Genomic DNA, 20001 nt, shown 5'->3' with positions numbered 1-20001 from the left:
ATGTGAATCCTGATGACATATTACTTTACAGCAGTGGTTCTTAACCTGTGGGTCCCCACATGTTTTGGCCTTCAATTCTCAGAAATCCTAACAGCTGGTAAACTGGCTGGGATTTCTGGGAGTTGTAAGCCAAAATACCTGGGGACCCACAGGTTGAGAACCACTGCTTTACAGAATTGGTGTAGATTTATTTTCAACTTTCCTACTGGACATGAGAGGATTATTGACATACCAGTAATTCTGTGCTTTTTGCATAGAAAATCATTAAGTTATTAACAGAAAAATGTATTAATACTTCCAGCTTGTGTGCAAATTAAAACAGACATCTATGTCTTAGGTATTCAAGAAATGCATATCCAATCCTAAATATTTTTAGAGCCATGGTAGGTCCACAATAAACTTCTGGGTCAGAAATTTGGTAGTTTGCAATCTTTACAATAACTGTACACAAAGGGATTTTGTAACACCTTAAATTCTAATTGAAAGAACAAAGTTGATCTTGTAAAGCTGAAGAAATAAACATAAAGTACATCTACAGTGTGGAACTAATGCGGTTTGACACTTTAACGGTAATTTAATAGTCATGGCTCAATGTGATGGAAACTAGGAATTGGTAGTTTTGTAGGGTCCTTTGCCTTCTCTGCCAAATAATGATGGTGCTTCAACAAATGACAACCCCAGGACTTCTTAGCATGGAGCCATGGCATCAAAGTACATTAATTTTACAGTTGATGCACCCTATTTCTACTAAGCTTATGCTATCAATGTTGTTCTCTCAATTAACCTTTAAGATGCTACAAGATCCCACTGCATACTAATATTCCTCACTAACATTGCTATGCCTTTGAATTTTCTACAACTATATGGGTACAAAGCCATACAATTATAGAGAAGGCAAGCTGCAGTAAAACAAGAGTTAGACTTTGACGCAATGTGTGATGGGGACCCTGTTAAAATATTTTACCTGCTGATGGAAATTACTACAATATAAAAGATAAACTACTTAAGAGCTTCCTTAGGGAACACCTGGCATTAACATCACATAATATCTGGTTTCAGAAATTTTGAAGTCTATCATCATAGTATGCCTTTTTTAGCACAGCTAATTAAACTCATTGGAAAATCCATCTAAAACATAGTTAAATACATATCTGATATAGGAAAGCAAATGGATACATGTCTCTTTTTTCATTAACTAAAATGAGCTATTTGGAAAGTGCTATATGTCATAATCAGTATGAAAAAATATATTGTTTCCTATGAAAGTAGATTACTGGAATGATCACATCTGTCTTCGTTTTGAACAGCAGGAATTAATTGTTTGAAAAGACAGATTTGGTGGCATTCGGCCTCAGAACACACTGTATGTGTGTGTGTAGCTGCCTCACTGAAGGATTTCACTCCCAGAATATCAAAACAAAACTTTAGGCAACTATATTTAATGTCTCCACTAAAGAAAATAAAACATTGACAAACAAACACAAACTTTTTGATAGAAGGAACAAATAATGTGGCACTCAGAGGAGTATCACTTTTACAGCTAAGACTTTAAAGAACAGGAAAGGATTTCTAAATACAATTGCAGTTAACTGAGGGAAACTGAATGAGGGTGCCAATTTAGCCTAGTAAGTTTCTCCAAGATGTGTATTGTTCTTCATCCATACTACTGTATCTTTAATTAACCATATGAGTAAATTTCAAAAGTTTTAAATGTATTTTAAAACTTTACTACAAATAACTTAAACATGAGGTTCAAAGGGCTTTGATATGGTCTTCTGACTAATTTAAATAATTATATTAGTGATAAAATAAATTATTTTCTCTATTCCAGGATTCAGGTTCAGTTCAGTTTTGGATGTATTAGTAAATCAGCTGAGTTGTAACTGAGTGAAAACAGAAGAGCAGATAATGAGAAGCTTCCTTTACTCCTTTTTGATGTGAGATAATAAAGCCCCATTAGATTTTGAATTGACTGCACTTTATTAGTGTCATTGAATAACTGTTCTTCAACATGATAACAGTATCATTTTAATTTATGAACTTTAACCTATTTTAAATTCAACTTTTTGCTGCCTTAACAGGTGGGGGCAGTGTGATTATGCACTTAACATTTCTGGGGGCAGAGCCAACAGCTGAGCAATGGAAGAGGAAGCAGCAAACTGTCTCTGCTAGAGTTAAACCTTGTCTGTTGTCTCTTTTCTTTTAGAGTACACTAGAAAGCTGAGTTTTTGTTTGTCTCTTGTTGTTTAAAGGCTGGGTCCAGTTTTGGCTCTGTGCTTGAAAGGCAGAGCTTCTGCTGTGCGTTCAAAGGGCGGAGATTCAGCTAGATCATCTGACTTTTAGGGGGCAGAGACCACAGTTGAGCTCCAGCTACTGAAGAGGAAATATCAGGCCAACTTTGCTCAAGGTAAGCTTTAACTCTTGTCTTTCAGAGTGCATTAGAGAGCTGAGTATTTGTTTATCTTGTCTTGTTTAAAGGGTGGGTTGAGGTTTTAGCTCTGCGCTTGAGAGTCTGAATTGTGTTGTGTGTCCAAGAGGCAAAGCTTCAGCTAGGTCATCTGACCTCTCTGGGGGTGGAGCCAACAGTTGAGCTCCAGTTTCAAAAAGTAAGCAGCAAGCCATCTCTACTTGAGGTAAGCCTTATCTCTTGCCTACTAAACAAGTCCACTAGAAAGCTGAGTGTTTGTCTCTTGCTGTTTAAAGGCTTGGGTGGAGCTTTGGTTCTGCACTTGAGAGGCGGAGCATCAGCTAGGTCATCTGACCTTTTATGGGGTCTGAGTCAACACCAACAGTTGAGCTCCAGCTACCGAAGAGGATGATTCCATGGACAGGAATACTAAAAGAGAAGAAATTTAATGATGGATGCGATTTTCTTAAAGTGAGATACTGAAGGCATAATTGCAAAAAGTGCCAGCAAGGAGAAAAATAAGAACTCTAAAGAAATCAGAATGGATGTCCAAAGAACTTTCAACTGAGCTAAGACTTAAAAGGGACATGTATAAGAAATGGAAGGGGGACACTATAGAGAAAGCAAATAACCAAAACATGTAGGGAATAGATTTATAAGGCTAAAGTGCAAAATGAGCTCATGCTTGCCAGTGAGATTAAAAGCAGTAATTTGGTTATTGGTTATGTCAATAGAAAAAGGAAGAAAATAAAACAGTAGGGCCTTTGCATGGAGAGGGTGGTGAAGTGCTAACAGGGGACAGGGAAAAGGTGGAGCTGCTCAACAATTTATTTGCCTCAGTCTTCTTCCAAAAGGACATTGGTGTTCAACCAAAGCAATATGAAGCGGATGAGGTAATAAGAGAAATGCAACACAAAATAGGCCTACTCTAAATGATATCCAGACTCCAGGGAGAGATGAACTACAGTACAACCAAGAGTTTTGAAGGAACTAGCAGACATAATTTATAAACCAGTGGTAATAATCTTTGAGAATTCTTGGTGAACAGAAGTCCCAGCAGACTGGATGAGAGCAAATGTTGTCCCTATCTTAAGAAGGGGGAAAAAGAGGACCCAAACAATTCCTGTCGAGTTAGCCTGACATCAATACCAGGAAAGATTCTGGAGCAGATCATTAAGGAGGCAACCTGCAATCACTTGGAAAGAAAGTCTGTGATAACTAAAAGTCAACATGGATTTTTCAAAAACAAGTCATGCCAGATTAATCACGTTTGTTGAAAGATCTACACGCTTAGCAGATGTAGGGAATGCTATGGATGTAGCATATCTTGATTTCATCAAGGCCTTGGAGTGTAGTGGAAGCTCCTCCCTTGGAGGATTTTAAACAGAAGCTGAATGGCCTTATGACAGGTGTACTTTGATTGTGCTTTTCCTGCACAGCAGGGGGTTGGATTAGATGGCCCATGTGGTCTCTTTCAACTTGATTATTCTATTATTCAGATGCACTGGTGATAGCTGTGTGAGAACCTACAAATATGCATTCAGGCTATCTCTCAGAAGTACGCTACTATAGTTATCTGTGTATGACAATGATAAATAAGGAAAATGGCTGTTCTGGTAACAGACTACCACTTTTACTGAAGAAAAAGAACAGTATATGCATGAAGCATGTTTTGCAAAGTCAAAGGAAAACCACATACTCATCTGACCTTGGATCTTTAGACAGAAATGGTCCTGAACACAGACATAAAGATAAAGCCTGATTCAGTGTGCACTTTGAAGAGCAAAGAAATGATAATGACTCACATAAGAAAGGTGTACTGTTAAGTATAGCCAAGGCTGTATGTCACGGCAAACATTGAGCAATCAACCGGCATGAAAAAGTCATTACCCCTGCTGTTGTTGTTCTTGTGTGCCTCCAAATTGTTTCTGATTAATGGTACCGTAAGTTGAACCTATCACAGGGATTTTTTTGTTGGCAAGATTTGTCTTTTGCTGGGGTTGAGAGTGCAACTTCCCCAAGGTCACCCTGGGGTTTCCATGGCTGAACAAGGTTTCAAACTCTGACCATAGTTCAATGTTCAAACCACAAAACCACATTACCTCACAAGGCTGGCTCCCCCATCCTAATGGACATAGATCAGAAAACATTCAGAATCTAATAAGACACAGCCCCAAACCTGACTATCACTTCTTGGGGTGATTTAACCTGCTCTTACTTCCCTCGACTATGTGAAATGCCACATGAGCATAGTTTCTGACAGTGAAATATTCTTTCATGTTATGATCAGCAGAAGCTCATGGGGAAGCTTCAGCCAGACACAATTATGTAAAAGAAGGAATAAAGATAAGCTTATGAAAGTCTGCAGGTAAGGAAAATATTATGATAGTGACAGTGATTGTGCCAATAAAATTCTCATGTTTCTAGATTTGACACCCAACAGCCTTCCAGATATTTATGAGTTGTTTGTATGATTTAAAACAAGCATCACAGACTGCAGCATGAAGGCATTGTTGTTACGCAGGCCTATTCATGAATGGGGAAAAGCAATTTCTTACATCAAAATACTTTCATAGCATGTTCATAAATGTATAAACAAATATCTTCATCTCTTCCTAAAAAAATCTCAGAGGCACAACAATGCAGATTTAAATCATTTAATTCTTGAACAACTGCATTTTGTCATGTGAAACTGTCAATAAACAGGCTGAAAATTTTGCACACAATGAATCCGAGTTTGGACCACTAATCCAAAACATGTAGTAGTAAAGCAGTACTGTTCCATTATCCAGGCATTTCATGCCATGCTAGGTTTGTAAGAAATTCCAATTGAAAGCATGTGCAATTCCAGTTAACACTATTGCCTTCAGTGACTCAATTTGTTCTTCGATTAAACGTGTACTTCAGGTTGTCTACTGCTCCATCTATCCTGCCATAGTTAAATTGCATTATCAGAGTCTACAATGATCATATAATGCGGTTTCAAATGGCATTATATGACAGTGTAAACGGGGCCTTCTTCAACCTCTCCATGCTCATATGTTCTCAACTGCACATCCCACAATTCAGTTGCTGGTTGGGGGCAGTGGAAATTTGTAATACAAATCTTCTGAAGCTACCAGGTAGGAAAAAGCTATCCTAACACATCATATCTAAGAATCAATCTTCATCTTTCTCCTATAGCTCCCCACCCACCATCCCTGTGATGGGTGGACAACATGTGGACTATTCAGTCACAAATCAAACAACATGGATGTTTGTCTGGATAAGAGAAGATTAATAGGAATTACCATCTAAACCCAATTTCTACCTAAAAGAGTAGACCAGTTGAAATGAGCAAAATTTACTAAGTCAACACTGATGTATTTCACATTCATTAAATAAATCTACTCTAATTAGGACTAGCAATTAGATTAAGTCTCAAATTTACACTCAAATTAGGTGACACTTGCAAGATTTCCCTGCTGTTAGATTTCTACACACAATGAAAGTGATATATTTTTAGAAAACATTAAGATAACTCAGTTTCCACTAGAAATCAGAAAGTATATTGGCCCTGGCAAGTATCTCATTTTGATGATGAAAAAACTAAATCTGCAGATGTTTATTAAAATGTTTCTATCCTGCCCAGCACAGTATCTAAAGTTTGGAAAAAAAGTGTTTCAGTTGCTTTCATCTCAGGCAAAGGAGAATATGGTCATCTACCAGAACAGCTAGGACAATCCTGTACTTACTTTAAACTGCAAGAGAGCAGCTTAGTAGTAGGTAACTTATGACCAATACAGTCCTTCCTCATAGCTGCTCCAACAACTTAGACTGATTGCCAACTATCCATTAAGGTTGTGGGTCTGCTGGTAATATTTTTTGTCTACCTTAAGTTAAATACTGACTGTAGTGACAATGGGACTTGAGGTTAATAAATTAATTAATTAATTTGCGTAATTGATTAATCTAAAACCTTTGTCATCACAGACACGAATAGTATGGAAATGAACTAAACTAGTTTGGAAGATCTAAGGGGCTGAAAAAGATGGCTAAATTTTAAATCTTTTTATCATTAATAATTTTTATTGAATTTTATATTCATAATCATAACAGTAGTACTTCTCTTTCTTTAACATTTGCCTTTCAAATCATCCTATATTTTTTTCTCCTCCCTCCCTCACCCTCCCTTCTCAACCACAGAATATTTCTACTAATCTTGCTAATCCAGCCACAGGTAAAGTCTTTGTATTTTTTCTTTGATGTAATCGTTAGCTCCTCCATTTTTCACCCAGTTGAAGTAGTTCTTCCATCTATTTGTAATGTCCTTTTGTTTGTTCGTTCTTGTTACTTTCTTAGTCATAATTCCCATAATGTATAACAACACTTGATCATACATATAATCATTCCAATTGCTTAACATCCATTTAGATTTGTCTCTCCATCCTCTAGCGATCACCACGTGTGCTGCTCTTGTTGTTACTTTCAATAACTCTTGGCAGTTGGTTTTTATACTTCGATGATCAAACACTCCCCACAGTAGCAAATCATTAATTTGTATTTTTATCTGTAATATCTCTTGGATTTTTCCTTGTATCATTAGCCATTTTTTAAAATTCAGAACACTTCCACCACATATGTAAATAAGTACCTTTTTCTTTCAATTTTCTTTAAAATTTAAATCTAATCCAACAAAATTATATAAATCTAAGTCTTTGAACTTCAATCCAGTCATTTTTTTTTTGAAATACTCAAAGTTGCAGAAGCAGTAGCCTGTAACTCCCACACACCCTGTTCTCCAGTCTCTGACTTCCTACTTTTCTGCAACCTGTAGACCATCCCTGATCCCCGGTCCACAAAAATACTTTTTTGTTTATTTTTGCTTTTTGCTGCTGCTACAACAGCATCTTATGTCTTTCTTGTGGCAAGGGACCTCTACCTGTATGAAAAAGACTACCAGTGGAGCAGCCTGTTTCATTCATAGTCAGTTGCTATAGCTGGCTTGTTTTCAAACATTTCTGTAGTTTCTAAATTTTCTATGGCTAGACAGCTCAAATGTCTTTTTTTTTCAAATGATCAAATCAATATCCAGTAATAAACATTACATTAATATGTTCTCATATAGATTTGTTGTAAATGCAAAGAATCCACTGAATGCTGTTTGACTTTCTGGGGCCTAAAGCATCTCTAAACTTTTTACACTCACCATAACCTAGCAATTGGATTTCAGTCTTTCAGCATAAATGAGAACAGATGTGGATGAGTTACAATTCTCAGCATTGCTCACCATTGGCTATGTTGATTAGGACTGACGGGATTTACAATCAAGAGAACCACACAATTTCTACCATTGCTTTTCAAAATATAACATACAACTTGACAACTCAAGCCAGCCTTTATGAGTAGATAATATGGATGTGACCAAATATGATCTCAATTTCAAATTTAAGACCATGACTTCTTTGATAAGTCTTAATATGATTGATATATGTTGAATTCTGGATAAAAAGCTCTTGTATCTGTTTTGTACGCTAAGTCTTTGCTGCTTGAGTTCTTTGCTCCAAGCCTCTGTGTGTCACAATGACAACCAAGATCAGGGGTCTCCAAACTAAGGTCTGTGAGCTGGATGCTGTCCTCCAAGGTCATTTACCTGGCCCCTGTCCAAAACTTTAGACTTAGGGTTGACCTAAGTCTGAAACGACTTGAAGGCACACAATGACAACAAGCCTAATTTTGGACTATTTCATCATAGTCCGCCCCCAACAGTCTGGGGGACTGTGAACCGACCCTCCACTTAAAAATTTGAGGACCCCTGACCAAGACCATCATACAAGTAGAACAGTGATAGGTCACTGAAACTATGCCTTATTAGATCATGGCTGCCATCCAAATAGATATAAAGTGGCAACATGTCTCTTAAACATCCACTACTTCTGACAAAAGCCCTTTGGATATATTCTAGCAGGTCATTCATGAAATTGAGAAGGAAAAGACAAGAGAACTATGAAAGTCCTGCTCTTGTCGTTGTACGTCTTCAAATCATTTCCAACTTACGTTGGTCCCAAGCTGAACTAATCAACAGATTTTCTGGAGGTTGGTTCAGACAAGTTTTGCCACGGCCTTTCTTTGAAGCTGGGAGACTGTGACCTGCCCAAGATCACCTAGGGGAATTCCATGGCTGAGAAGGGATTCAGACCCAGAAACCAACACTCAAAACCACTGGATCACACAGGTCCCAACTTCCAATATGAGTTCCGTTTAGCTTAATGTTGGGGTCACAAACAATTTGGCCACAGTAAAAGGTTTACACAAATGTGCTAGAAAAACGTGCTGTGCTCAGTCCGCAGAAAATGCAGTAATATGGAATAGTGCAATTTATGACTGGAATGGATCCTGGACTATACCTTTGGATTGTGTGGCTTTTAATGAATTAGTTTAAGATTTGAGATGTTTTTAACTTTTTGGTTTTAATGTTTGTTTTGTTTTACTGTGTTTATGTATATACACAATATCAAATCGTGCCTTTTGTAAGTTGCTCTGAGTCCCCTTCAGGGTGAGAAGAGTGGGGTATAAATATAGTAAATAAATAAATGAAATGCTCCAGCTGTACTCCACACAAAAAGGAAGATTAGTCTGTTTAACAAACTTTTCCAATGCTGGTTTATTCTCAAGAGATGTTTGATTTTTATCCAACAATATAACCAGGGTCATGTAAAACAATTACACTATAACAAATTTTTGAAAAAAATGTTCCTCATTTGAAAGTATAGTAGAGTCTCACTTATCCAATACTCGCTTATCCAACATTCTGGATTATCCAACACATTTTTGTAGTCAATGTTTTCAATATATCATGATATTTTGGTGCTAAATTCATAAATACAGTAATTACTACATAGCATTACTGCATATTGAACTACCTTTTCTGTAAAATTTGTTGTATAACATGATGTTCTGGTGCTTAATTTGTAAAATCATAACCTAATTTGATGTTTAATAGACTTTTCCTTAATCTCCCCTTATTATCCAACATATTTGCTTATCCAACGTTCTGTCGGCCCGTTTATGTTGGATAAGCGAGACTCTACTGTATTACAGTAGAGCCTCACTTATCCAAGCGAAATGGGCCAAGCAGAACCTTGGATAAGCGAATATCTTGGATAATAAGGAGAGTGTAGCAAAATGTTTAATTGTATGAGAGATTTTTAAATTTATTGTTAGAATTAGTACATGGCTTACCTTTCAGGGTTGATGTGAGAACCGCCATTTTGTAATCCTTGGAATGTAACAACAGGAGAGGAGCTAATGTACATAGCAGCAACCGGATTGGTCATATGTAAATGAGTATGTGTTAGAGTTTAAAAGTGGAGTTGGCAGAGCAGCTGAACATTCTAAAGTCAGTTAGGTTACGGAAAGTTAACTGTTAGGACAGGACAGTCAGATTACCAGTGAAGATCGGTTAAGGAATGTGTTAATCGAAGATATTTGCTGGAATAACTAATATAATAAATTGAGAATAGACAAAGTTCTGCCCCTGAAAAGTAAAAAGTGTTCCTAGTTGTGTTTGTAAGACTGTGTGAGAGGAAGTAATACTGTAACATTGTGTTTCAACTAAGAAAGCGAAGCTCCAATGTAACCAACACGCTTCTGTGCCAGGGAACAATAAAATAAACTTTGTTATGTTTCATTCAAGCAAAAGACTGTGACTCTAAAACACTGGGTGAGAGTTAAAGAGATACCTCACAACCTCTGAGGATGCCTGCCATAGATGTGAGTGAAACGTCAGGAGAGAATACTTCTGGAACATGGCCATACAGCCCGGAAAACATACAACAACCCAGTTAAAGAGATGTTTTTCCTCTTGTATGAAGAAACCCCTGTGAAGAGGGACTGCTATATATTCATTGTTGACAGAGGTGGGATGACAAGATTACCTACTGTCTGAAGTTTTAGAAAAGAGAAGAGGTTCGTTCATCCCAGAGGGATTAAGGAAAAGCCTATTAAACATCAAATTAGGTTATGATTTTCCAAATTAAGCACCAAAACATCATGTTATACAACAAATTTGACAGAAAAAGTAGTTCAATACGCAGTAATGTTATGTTGTAATTACTGTATTTACGAATTTAGCACCAAAATATCATGATATGTTGAAAACAGAAATGCCTTGGATAATCCAGAACCTTGGATAAGCGAGTTTTGGATAAGTAAGACTCTACTGTATTTCCAGTTTAATTGAGCAGTACTTACTTTGAAAGTATTTGTTATGATCCAGAAACATGGTTTTTTTGGCTGTTACAAACTATATTGAACTGGTTGAAACTCATTGAAAAACTATAGCAAAATGTTGTCAAAGGCTTTCATGGCCGGAATAACTGGGTCGCTGTGAGTTTTCTGGGATGTATGAAGCATAGCACAGTTTTCCAATATACAGTAGAGTCTCGCTTATCCAACATTCTGTATTATCCAACGCAGACTGCCTCCCGCCCGGCCATGAAAGCCTTCTACAACGAATTTATTCACCATATGTATATCCCACTTTTGTCATCCCAGAGGGGACTTAAGGCCTCAAGGGCCAAGAAAAATGCTTGCAAATACTGTCCATAAGGAGCAAGTTGGAGGAGTCGGCCCAATGTATGAGATATTAACACCTTAGTGTGGATTTATGTGGCAAAAGATGGTGGTGCTGTGGGAGAGCGTGGCTTAGAAGATAACACTGCAGGTCAGGGCTCTCCAGACCCTGCAACGCCAGCCACTTCTAGTTAGGCCTGACCAGAAAGCATTTCACTCCAATAGCAGCTTGTTTGAAAAGTAATTCCTGCTATACTCCAGCCTCCTCGCTTTCTAGCTTCAGCTCCAGCCCCTGAAGGCCCCTCTCCTCTCCGGGAGTGCTCCCATGCTGAGCCGAAACCGAGAACACTCCGACTGACACTCTGACAGCAAGGGTGCGTTGCCACGGCAACACCAGACCGAACCGGCCGCCTGTCACCAGTGCGCATGCTCACGCCGGCGACGGCCAGGCCCGAGCGACGCGCGCTTTCCTCGCCGGGTTGTACTCACCAGGCCCGGCTTGACGTCCGGCCCGTTGCCAGGTGCGTACTCGGCGTAGCGAAGGGGCTCCGAAGAACTCCCCATGGCTTCCTTCCCCTCCCGGAGGAAGCCAGGAAGGACAAAACTCCTCTCCCGCGGAGGCAGCTCCCGAAGCTAGGGCACGCTGAGGGAAAGCTTCTAGTGAGCGTGCGTCGATCTAGTCTGAGCATGCGCACCACCAGAAAGCGGAGTCGCAAACTCGCCGGTATACCTTTGCTTTACGTGAAAGGGAGAGGCGCTGTCGTTATTATACTACAACTCCCAGGATGCCCCGGTGCAAGCCGTAGTGAGTGGGACTTTTGGGTGAGCCGGGGCATCTGGTACACCCAAGTTTTGCACTTTCCCGCTGCTCAGTTACAGTACTACAGTTCCATGTTACAGCCGCCTCCTGGGGAAGCATGGGTTTTGTGGTTTGCTGAGGGTTTTTAACTTTGTGTTGTCGAAGGCTTTCATGACGGGATCACTGGGTTGTTGTGAGTTTTCCGGGCTGTATACTTCAACAGATAGGAGGAAACCATGAAAATGAACAAAATCTGGCTACTAGTATTAAAAAAAATCTCTAAAATCAGGACAGTAAATAAAGAACAACACTCAGTAGACAGCGGAATTCCAGAGAGGAAACAATCCGGGCCAGCTAACACCTCCCAACAAAGTATTCCCTCAGGCAGGAAGCAGCCGGGCTTCGAACCTGCAGGGCCATTCAGTGCTAATCAAGGTTACCAATTACACCATTCACACTTGCCTCAAACAGACAAGAGTTCTTTCTCCCACCCTGGACCTTCCACAGATATATAAACCCCACTTGCCTAGTTTCCCAACAGACGAAATATCAGGAACATGGCCATACAGCCCAGAAAAGGCACAGCAACCAGGGCCGTAGCCAGAAAAAAATTTCGGGGGGGGGGGGTTGAACCCCTAACACCCCCACACCCGCTACAAACCTGTCAATATCTGCTTGAGATAGTGCCTGGAGGGACTCTTAATGTTTTGTGTCTCATAGATTTAGCATGGGGATTTGGTTAACCAGTTAAAATTCATGAGTAAACCAGGGTTTTTTTTTATAACCTGAAAAATTTCGGGGGGGGGGGGGGGGGGTTGAACCCCTAACCCCCCCCCCTCGCTACAGGCCTGACAGCAACCCAGTGGTTCCGGCCATGAAAGCCTTTGACAACAAACTTATGCTTCCCCGTTGCCCAGTTACAGCACAATTCCATGCTACAGCCGCCTCCCAGGGAAGCATAGGTTTTGTAGTTTGCTGAGGGTTTTTAACTGTGTTTTTATTGATGCTGTGAAATGTGTTTTATTGGTCTTTTATTGTGATTTGCTTTTTTTTTTCGATTGAATGTTTTCTATTATTTATCTGTATTGTTTAATTTATGGCTTATTTTTCTGGCATTTAATGTTTGCCTTTTATGTTGTAAGCCGCCCTGAGTCCCATGGGGAGATGGGGCGGGATATAAATAAAGATTGATTTATTGTTCTCCAGCCAAGAAGTCAAAATGCCCCTCCCTAAACTACAAGTCCCTGGATGGAACCACGGCAGTTAAAGCGGAATCATAACCATTTCATTGGCTAGTATGGAAAGGCCTTATTTAGTGTTTAAAATGCCACAAGGCTTTAGGTGGTCTGTTGAGGTAAAAACATCTATTCAGACCCTACTATACATTTTAGGGGCAGTGATAATTTATTTACAGATGCCACATGGATGTGAATGTATATTGTCCTTGTTTTTAAATTGCTAATTTTAAGATGTTTTATATTTATTTATTGTCTTATTAGTTTGGATTTCTGTGTTTGGATTGTTGCTTGTATGACATTAATACGTTGTAAGCTGCTTTGGGTCCTGTGAGGGAAAAAAGCAGGATATTAATAAAGATTATTATATTATTATTATTCCGAGTTTATTCCATCTTATCTCTGCTTGGATCTTAAATGGTCAGTGAAAGGAGCCCTAAGAGGACCATTTAGTTAAGATGCTTCTCCTGCTTCTCCTCCAGGACAGAAACTGAGCCATTGCCTTTTAATCAATAATTGTTTATCATTATAAGGTCCCAGGTTCAAATCCCGGGAGCGGAGTGAGCGCCCGGTGTTAGCTCCAGCTCCTGCCAACCTAGCAGTTCGAAAACATGCCAATGTGAGTAGATCAATAGGTACCACTCCGGCAGGAAGGTAGCAGCGCTCCATGCAGTCATGCCGGCCACATGACCTTGGAGGTGTCTACGGACAACGCCTGCTCTTCGGCTTAGAAATGGAGATGAGCACCAACCCCCAGAGTCATACATGACTGGACTTAACGTCAGGGGAAACCTTTACCTAATTTGTTAAAAAAATGTAGAAAATATCTTTCAAAATAGATGCACAGATTTCATTTCATAGCTTTGTGTACTTACCATCATAGATAAGTACAAGGTGAACTATAAGCTTTGCTATCTTTGAGGTAAATACATAAGCTGTAAGGTAAGTACTATCTATGATGGTAAGTACTTTGCTATGAGGTACACTATCTAAGCTATAGGTAAGTACAAGGCTATGAGGTAAACTGTAAGGTAAGTACGTGATTTATGTTGCCCGTTTGAATTTGCCAGGTCATAGAATCCAGACCAAATTCTAAGGCCTATCTCTAAGGTTTTTTCTCTGGAATACCAAAAGAGGGGGAAAAAAGCCTTAGAGGCAAGCTCACAGGCTGAACCATTTCACCCAAACCTACAGGGGAGTCCCAAGCTCCACCCCCAAAACAGGAGCCAATGGAACATTCCTCTCAAGAACAGAAACCAGGAAATAAGCAAGGGATAGGAAAGCCAAGTTGGACAGCACAATAAGAAATAGTTATTGTTTGATTTTAGATTTTATCAATGGAGCCATGAAACATGCATATGAATGTGGGTGAACTATAACTCCCATCATGCTGGGTAAATTCCCCCCCCCCCCAAAAAAAAACCCCTGAAACTATTTTATGATGATCATGATGAATAAGAGTGACAAGTTTGGTTGAGATCCATCATTGGAGAGGTTCACAGTACTCTAGAAGTGAGTGAACTGTAACTCCCATCTTCCTCTGCTCCCCCACCCAAACCCCAGCAGTCCTTAACGTTGATACAGTAGAGTCTCACTAATCCAAGCTAAACGGGCCGGCAGAAGCTTGGATAAGTGAATATCTTGGATTATAAGGACTGACCAAGGAAAAGCCTATTAAACATCAAATTAGGTTATGATTTTACAAATTAAGCACCAAAACTTCATGTTATACAACAAATTTGACAGAAAAAGTAGTTCAATACGCAGTAATGTTATGTTGTAATTACTGTATTTACGAATTTAGCACCAAAATATCACGATATATTGGAAACATTGACTACAAAAATGGCTTGTATTATCCAGAGGCTTGGATAAGCGAGGCTTGGATTAGTGAGACTCTACTGTATATGGGAGTTTGTGTGCCCAGTTTGGTCCAGATGAGTTGGTGGGAGCCACAGGGCATTCTGGATAACATGAACATATGCACACACACACACACACACACACATTTTGACTTCTATCTGTCTAGATCAATGGTTCTCAGCCTGTGGGTCCCCAGACGTTTTGGCCTTCAACTCCCAGAAATCCCAGCCAGTTTACCAGCTGTTAGGATTTCTGGGAGTTAAAGGCCAAAACATCTGAGGACCCACAGGTTGAGAACCACTGATCTGGATTATGATGATATATGGATGATATATAGATGATACAATTCTGTTGATAGTTTGTGGGAGAAGAACAAGAAGTTTGTGGGGTAGTTCTCAGGGGCTGCCTATCTTGACAGGCAGAGAGAAGCTTCCAAGCAGAATGTCCCATTCTGAAAATTCCACACCCATATTCTTCAAAAAAGGATGGCAGTTGGAAAGCTGGGAAGCAATAGCACATCTCAGTGTTGCCTCTTGGATACAGCCAAATCTGTCAGCAGACTGATAAAGAACTGGGTAACAGGACTTGTTGTTTAAGCATAACTGATATCCACTGAAATGCCTCAGCATTTCTTGGCCCCATTGCTCCAAGAAACAAGAAAAGAACACAAAGTGAAGAAAAGCCTCAAAGTTAGACAAGTTACAACTTGCCATACAAATAGCAACACATCAAAGAAAACGTGAGTTTCTGTTCTGTCATAAAGATTGGGAATCCCTTTGTATATAGTAGACAATCCCTTGCCCTATTTATTAGCTCTCTTGGGAAATTTTCAGTGGTGGAGAACTCTTTTCTAACCTGGGTATAGTGTTTATATAAGCTTATCAATGCTATAATATATGTACGTTATTGTATTTCCCACAATAAATACTGATGTAGTTTCATTTGCCAATCATCCGTTCCATAGTGCCCAGCCAAAGCAAAGAGCCTCCTGGAGATTCAAACACATGTATAACCAAAAAGAGAATCAGGAATAAGAGGACAACCACAAAGTTGGGCAAATAAAACATTTCAAAAGAAAGGTAATGACTAACAGAAACAGAGGAAGCAATCATAAAATAAAATGGCTATGTGGATGGGAGCTTTCTTCACATAGAATATGGAGATAACATAAAGCAGTGGTTCTCAACCTGGGGTCCCCAGATGTTTTTGGTCTTCAAGTCCCAGAAATCCTAACAGCTGGCAAACTGGCTGGGATTTCTGGGAGTTGTGGGCCAAAAACATCTGGGGACCCCAGGTTGAGAACCACTGACATAAAGGAATATATTTTAATAAGCACTCCCTTTAATTGATTGTGCACCCTGGTGGTGCAGAGGGTTCAACCTCTAAGCTGCTGAACTTGCTGACCAAAAGGTCAGCGATTTGAGTCTGGGGAGCTGGGTGAGTTCCCGCTGTTAGGCGCAGCTACTGCCCACCTAGCAGTTCAAAAACATGCAAATGTGAGTAGATCAATAGGTACCGCTTCTGCGGGAAGGTAAAGGCACTCCATGCAGTCATACTAGCCACATGACGTAGAAGATGTCTATGGACAACGCCAACTTAGAAATAGAGATGAGCACTACCCCCCAGAGTCAGACACAACTAGACTTAATGTCAGGCCAAAACCTTTACTTACCTTCATTGATTGTACCACAGTGGGCCTCTGATACCTGCTGGGGTTTGGTTCCAGGGCTCCCTGTCGATACCAAAACTTGTTGATACACAAGTCACTTGTATGTAACAGGATAATAACATTTGTGTCTCTTCTATAATATAGAAAATTGGGGTTTGCTTTCTGGATTTCGGCTTTGTAGATGGTCGAATGCTTGAATGCAGAATCCATGAACAGAGTGCTGGCTATAACCAGTTTTGTCCATGCACCTAGAAGGTAACCTCCTCAGCCTGAAAACCAACTCACATTTCACAGTACAAACTGCAGAATAATACTGAGTAAAAATAACACCCAGTTTGTAATATGCCACGAATTAAAAGATAAAATATTCACATTCTGCATAACGTTTGACAACATCTAGTATGAAATGGAAAGAAGACATATTCCCTTGGCAGAACAAACAGGAGTTTTCTCTACTGCGTATCTTTCACCCCTTCTATTTCCACATTTTGTTTATTTATTATCATTTAAATTTCATTTTTTTTCCTTTAAGGAGTGCATTATTAGTTTTCCCCCTCATTTTGTTATCAACTGTGTGAGATTGGCTGGTCAAAGTCACATAGAAGTGCAGATTTGAAACAGATCTTCCCTGACCTATGTCCAGTATTTTGTCCATTGCGTCATTGTACTTAGGAGAAAATTACATAGCAGCTAAATAATGTTAGACTCTAGATTTAACAGTCGAATGCTCTCTCTCACTCTTTAAAAATCCATATACAGTAGAGTCTCACTTATCCAACGTTCTGGATTATCCAACACATTTTTGTAGTCAATGTTTTCAATGCATTGTGATATTTTGGTGCTAAACTCGTAAATACAGTAATTACTACATAGCATTAATGTCTAATGAACTGCTTTTTCTGTCAAATTTGTTGTATAACATGATGTTTTGGTGCTTAATTTGTAAAATCATAACCTATTTTGATGTTTAATAGGCTTTTTCTTCATCTCTCCTAATGATCCAACATATTCGCTTATCCAACATTTTGCCGGCCCGTTTATGTTGGATAAGTGAGACTCTACTGTATGTTACTTACTTGATAAGCCATATTTATTTTCACCTGGCATATTTCTGTTTTGTTACCACTTAACTGTACAGGCAACCCCCAAGTTACAAACAAGACAGGTTCTGTAGGTTTGCTGTAAAGATGAATTTGTATTTAAGCTGAACAGGTATATTTTAAAATTCCATATATATATATATATATATATATATATATATATATATATATTCCACCTGAATATTAGGAAGGACTTCCTCACTGTGAGAGCTGTTCAGCAGTGGAACTCTGCCCTGGAGTGTGGTGGAGGCTCCTTCTTTGGAGGCTTTTAAGCAGAGGTTAGATGGCCATCTGTCGGAGGTGCTTTGAATGAGATTTTCCTGCTTCTTGGCAGGGGGTTGGACTGGATGGCCCATGAGGTCTCTTCCAACTCTATGATTACAGTGTTCCCTCACTGTTTGGCAGGTTTTTAATAAACACTAAAATAATAGTATAAATCATAAAATAGTATTATAAATCCCTTATAAATCCCTCTTTTTACTTCCTTCCTAAGGAGAAGCCTAAGGAAGGGAGAGAAAAGGAGGCTGAAGCAGCTTTGTTTTCGCCTTAAAAGGCAGCGGCAGCAATGGGAGCGTGCATGTGTGTGCTTGAAAGACGAGGAGGAGACAGAGATGCTACTTGCAAACAACACAAATATAGCGTCCTTACTTTGCGGATTTTCACTTTTTGTGGGTGGTCCTGGAATGTAACCCGCGCGATAAATGAGGGAACACTGTATATACACACACATATATATATATATACACACACACACTATATATATACATATATATAGAAAGAGAGAAAGAGAGCGCATTTCGGAAGAGTATACAGCCTTGTGGTGTTTGTTTTGCTGTCTGTGTCCCTGTTCAGAAGATTTCACCTCACTTTCTGTCCCTGTGAGAATTGGCTTTTGACAAATCTGGCTTGTTGTGGGTGCAAGGATTGGTGCTAAAGCTTCAGTGGATACACCTTTCCCCCCATTATCCCCAAAGTCGGAGCCTCAGGTGGCCTAGGGGATAAAAGTCTTGTGACTTTAAGGTTGGGTTGCTGACCTGAAGGCTGCCAGGTTCGAATCCCACCCGGGGAGAGCGTGGATGAGCTCCCTCTATCAGCTCCAGCTCCATGCGGGGACATGAGAGAAACCTCCCACAAGGATGATAAAACATAAAAAAACCCATATCTTCCATTTTAAAGTTTGTTTCCCCCAAAGCTATAAAATGCATTTAAACTGTTTTTAAAAACATTAAAAACCATAATGAAAACCATTAATTGCCACCTGGGGACGCAACAGGAATAAAAAAATTGATCAAAATTTCATTTCTTACTATGTAGAGTGGGGAAAGAAAATTGAAGTTCAACCTTAACAGCCTGTTACTTGCTTCAAGACTGTTTTTGTCTGGGTACTCTTCCAATGACACTCCAGTTCTGCATGTAATCCTTGTTTTGAAATGCACAACTTTATATATAAATCTAGTTGTCAGGTTACTAGCTGACACAAGTAAATACAGTGCAATTCAGTTAAGTATGCTTATTTAAGATACAAATTTGAACAGGATGTCATTTAGAACAGTAAGTGACAATGAGACTGAAAAATCAAGCAAATTTCAAGATGAGTAATTTTTTAAAAAACACACCCAAAACACTTGCAGAAATATATAGTATTTTAGTGCTTGTTATTGGGTGTTTTTGGGCCCCGGTGGCAAAGTGCGTTAAAGCGCTGAGCTGCTGAACTTGCAGACCGAAAGGTCCCAGGTTCAAATCCCGGGAGCGGCTTGAGCGGCCACTGTTAGCTCCAGCTCCTGCCAACCTAGCAGTTCGAAAACATGCCAATGTGAGTAGATCAATAGGTACTGCTCCAGCAGGAAGGTAATGCCGCTCCATGCAGTCATGCTGGCCACATGATCTTGGAGGTGTCTACGGACAATGCCGGCTCTTCGGCTTAGAAATGGAGATGAGCACCAACCCCCAGAGTCAGACATGACTGGACTTAAAGTCAGGGGAAACCTTTACCTTTACCTATTGGGTGTTTTATCTTGGAATACAAATTGGAGGTCTCTTCAAGATGAAGGATAAAGTATCCCCAATGTGGTCTCTTTAAATAGAACATAAGTTCTCCCTTTAAGCCTTTTAATTATGTTTATTCGCAATTCGCTTCAACAATTACTCTTTATTTGTTAAGCTTTGGAAAACCGATACCAAATAAGCCATTGTGTTTTTTCCAGAGCCCATGTATAAGGGAAATTTCAATCTGCCACCCCCCTACTTAGTTAATTGAGTCCAAACTTGTTTTGCAAATTGTTTCTGGAGGTTCTTCAGGTCATGCCTGTGGCAATGCAAATCCTGGAGGCGATACAATCAGAATTAGATGGAAAAGAAGCCCGTTCTCTCTACGG

General features: G+C 39.5%; 2 protein-coding genes across 4 annotated transcripts in view; one reads left to right on the top strand and one right to left on the bottom strand.

Annotated features, from left to right (window-relative positions):
• The window catches only part of dnajc15 (DnaJ heat shock protein family (Hsp40) member C15), a 38395-nt gene extending 26733 nt beyond the window's left edge, over positions 1 to 11662 (bottom strand). The window contains exon 1 of the mRNA XM_003218635.4: positions 11450 to 11662. Within this exon, the coding sequence (XP_003218683.2) occupies positions 11450 to 11524 (75 nt within the window). The 5' untranslated portion in view covers positions 11525 to 11662. The remainder of the gene's footprint in view (positions 1 to 11449) is intronic.
• epsti1 (epithelial stromal interaction 1) overlaps positions 2272 to 20001 on the top strand; it is a 76800-nt gene continuing 59070 nt past the window's right edge. The window contains exons 1-2 of one of the 3 annotated variants that reach the window (XM_008106813.3): positions 2288 to 2407; positions 6593 to 6626. Coding sequence is in view for 1 of the 3 variants with exons in the window: in XM_062975619.1 (XP_062831689.1) it covers positions 15475 to 15596 (122 nt within the window). In the remaining 2 variants the exon portion in view is untranslated. Of the gene's footprint in view, positions 2408 to 6592; positions 6627 to 15388; positions 15597 to 20001 lie in introns of those variants that run through there. The other 2 variants (XM_008106812.3, XM_062975619.1) reach the window with 2 other exon arrangements.

The sequence above is a fragment of the Anolis carolinensis genome, chromosome 3 (genome assembly GCF_035594765.1).
Source record: "Anolis carolinensis isolate JA03-04 chromosome 3, rAnoCar3.1.pri, whole genome shotgun sequence".
In the NCBI taxonomy this organism is placed as follows: domain Eukaryota; kingdom Metazoa; phylum Chordata; class Lepidosauria; order Squamata; family Dactyloidae; genus Anolis; species Anolis carolinensis.
The sequence above is the reverse complement of the archived record's forward strand: the minus strand, read 5'-3'. Positions and strand labels throughout refer to the sequence as shown.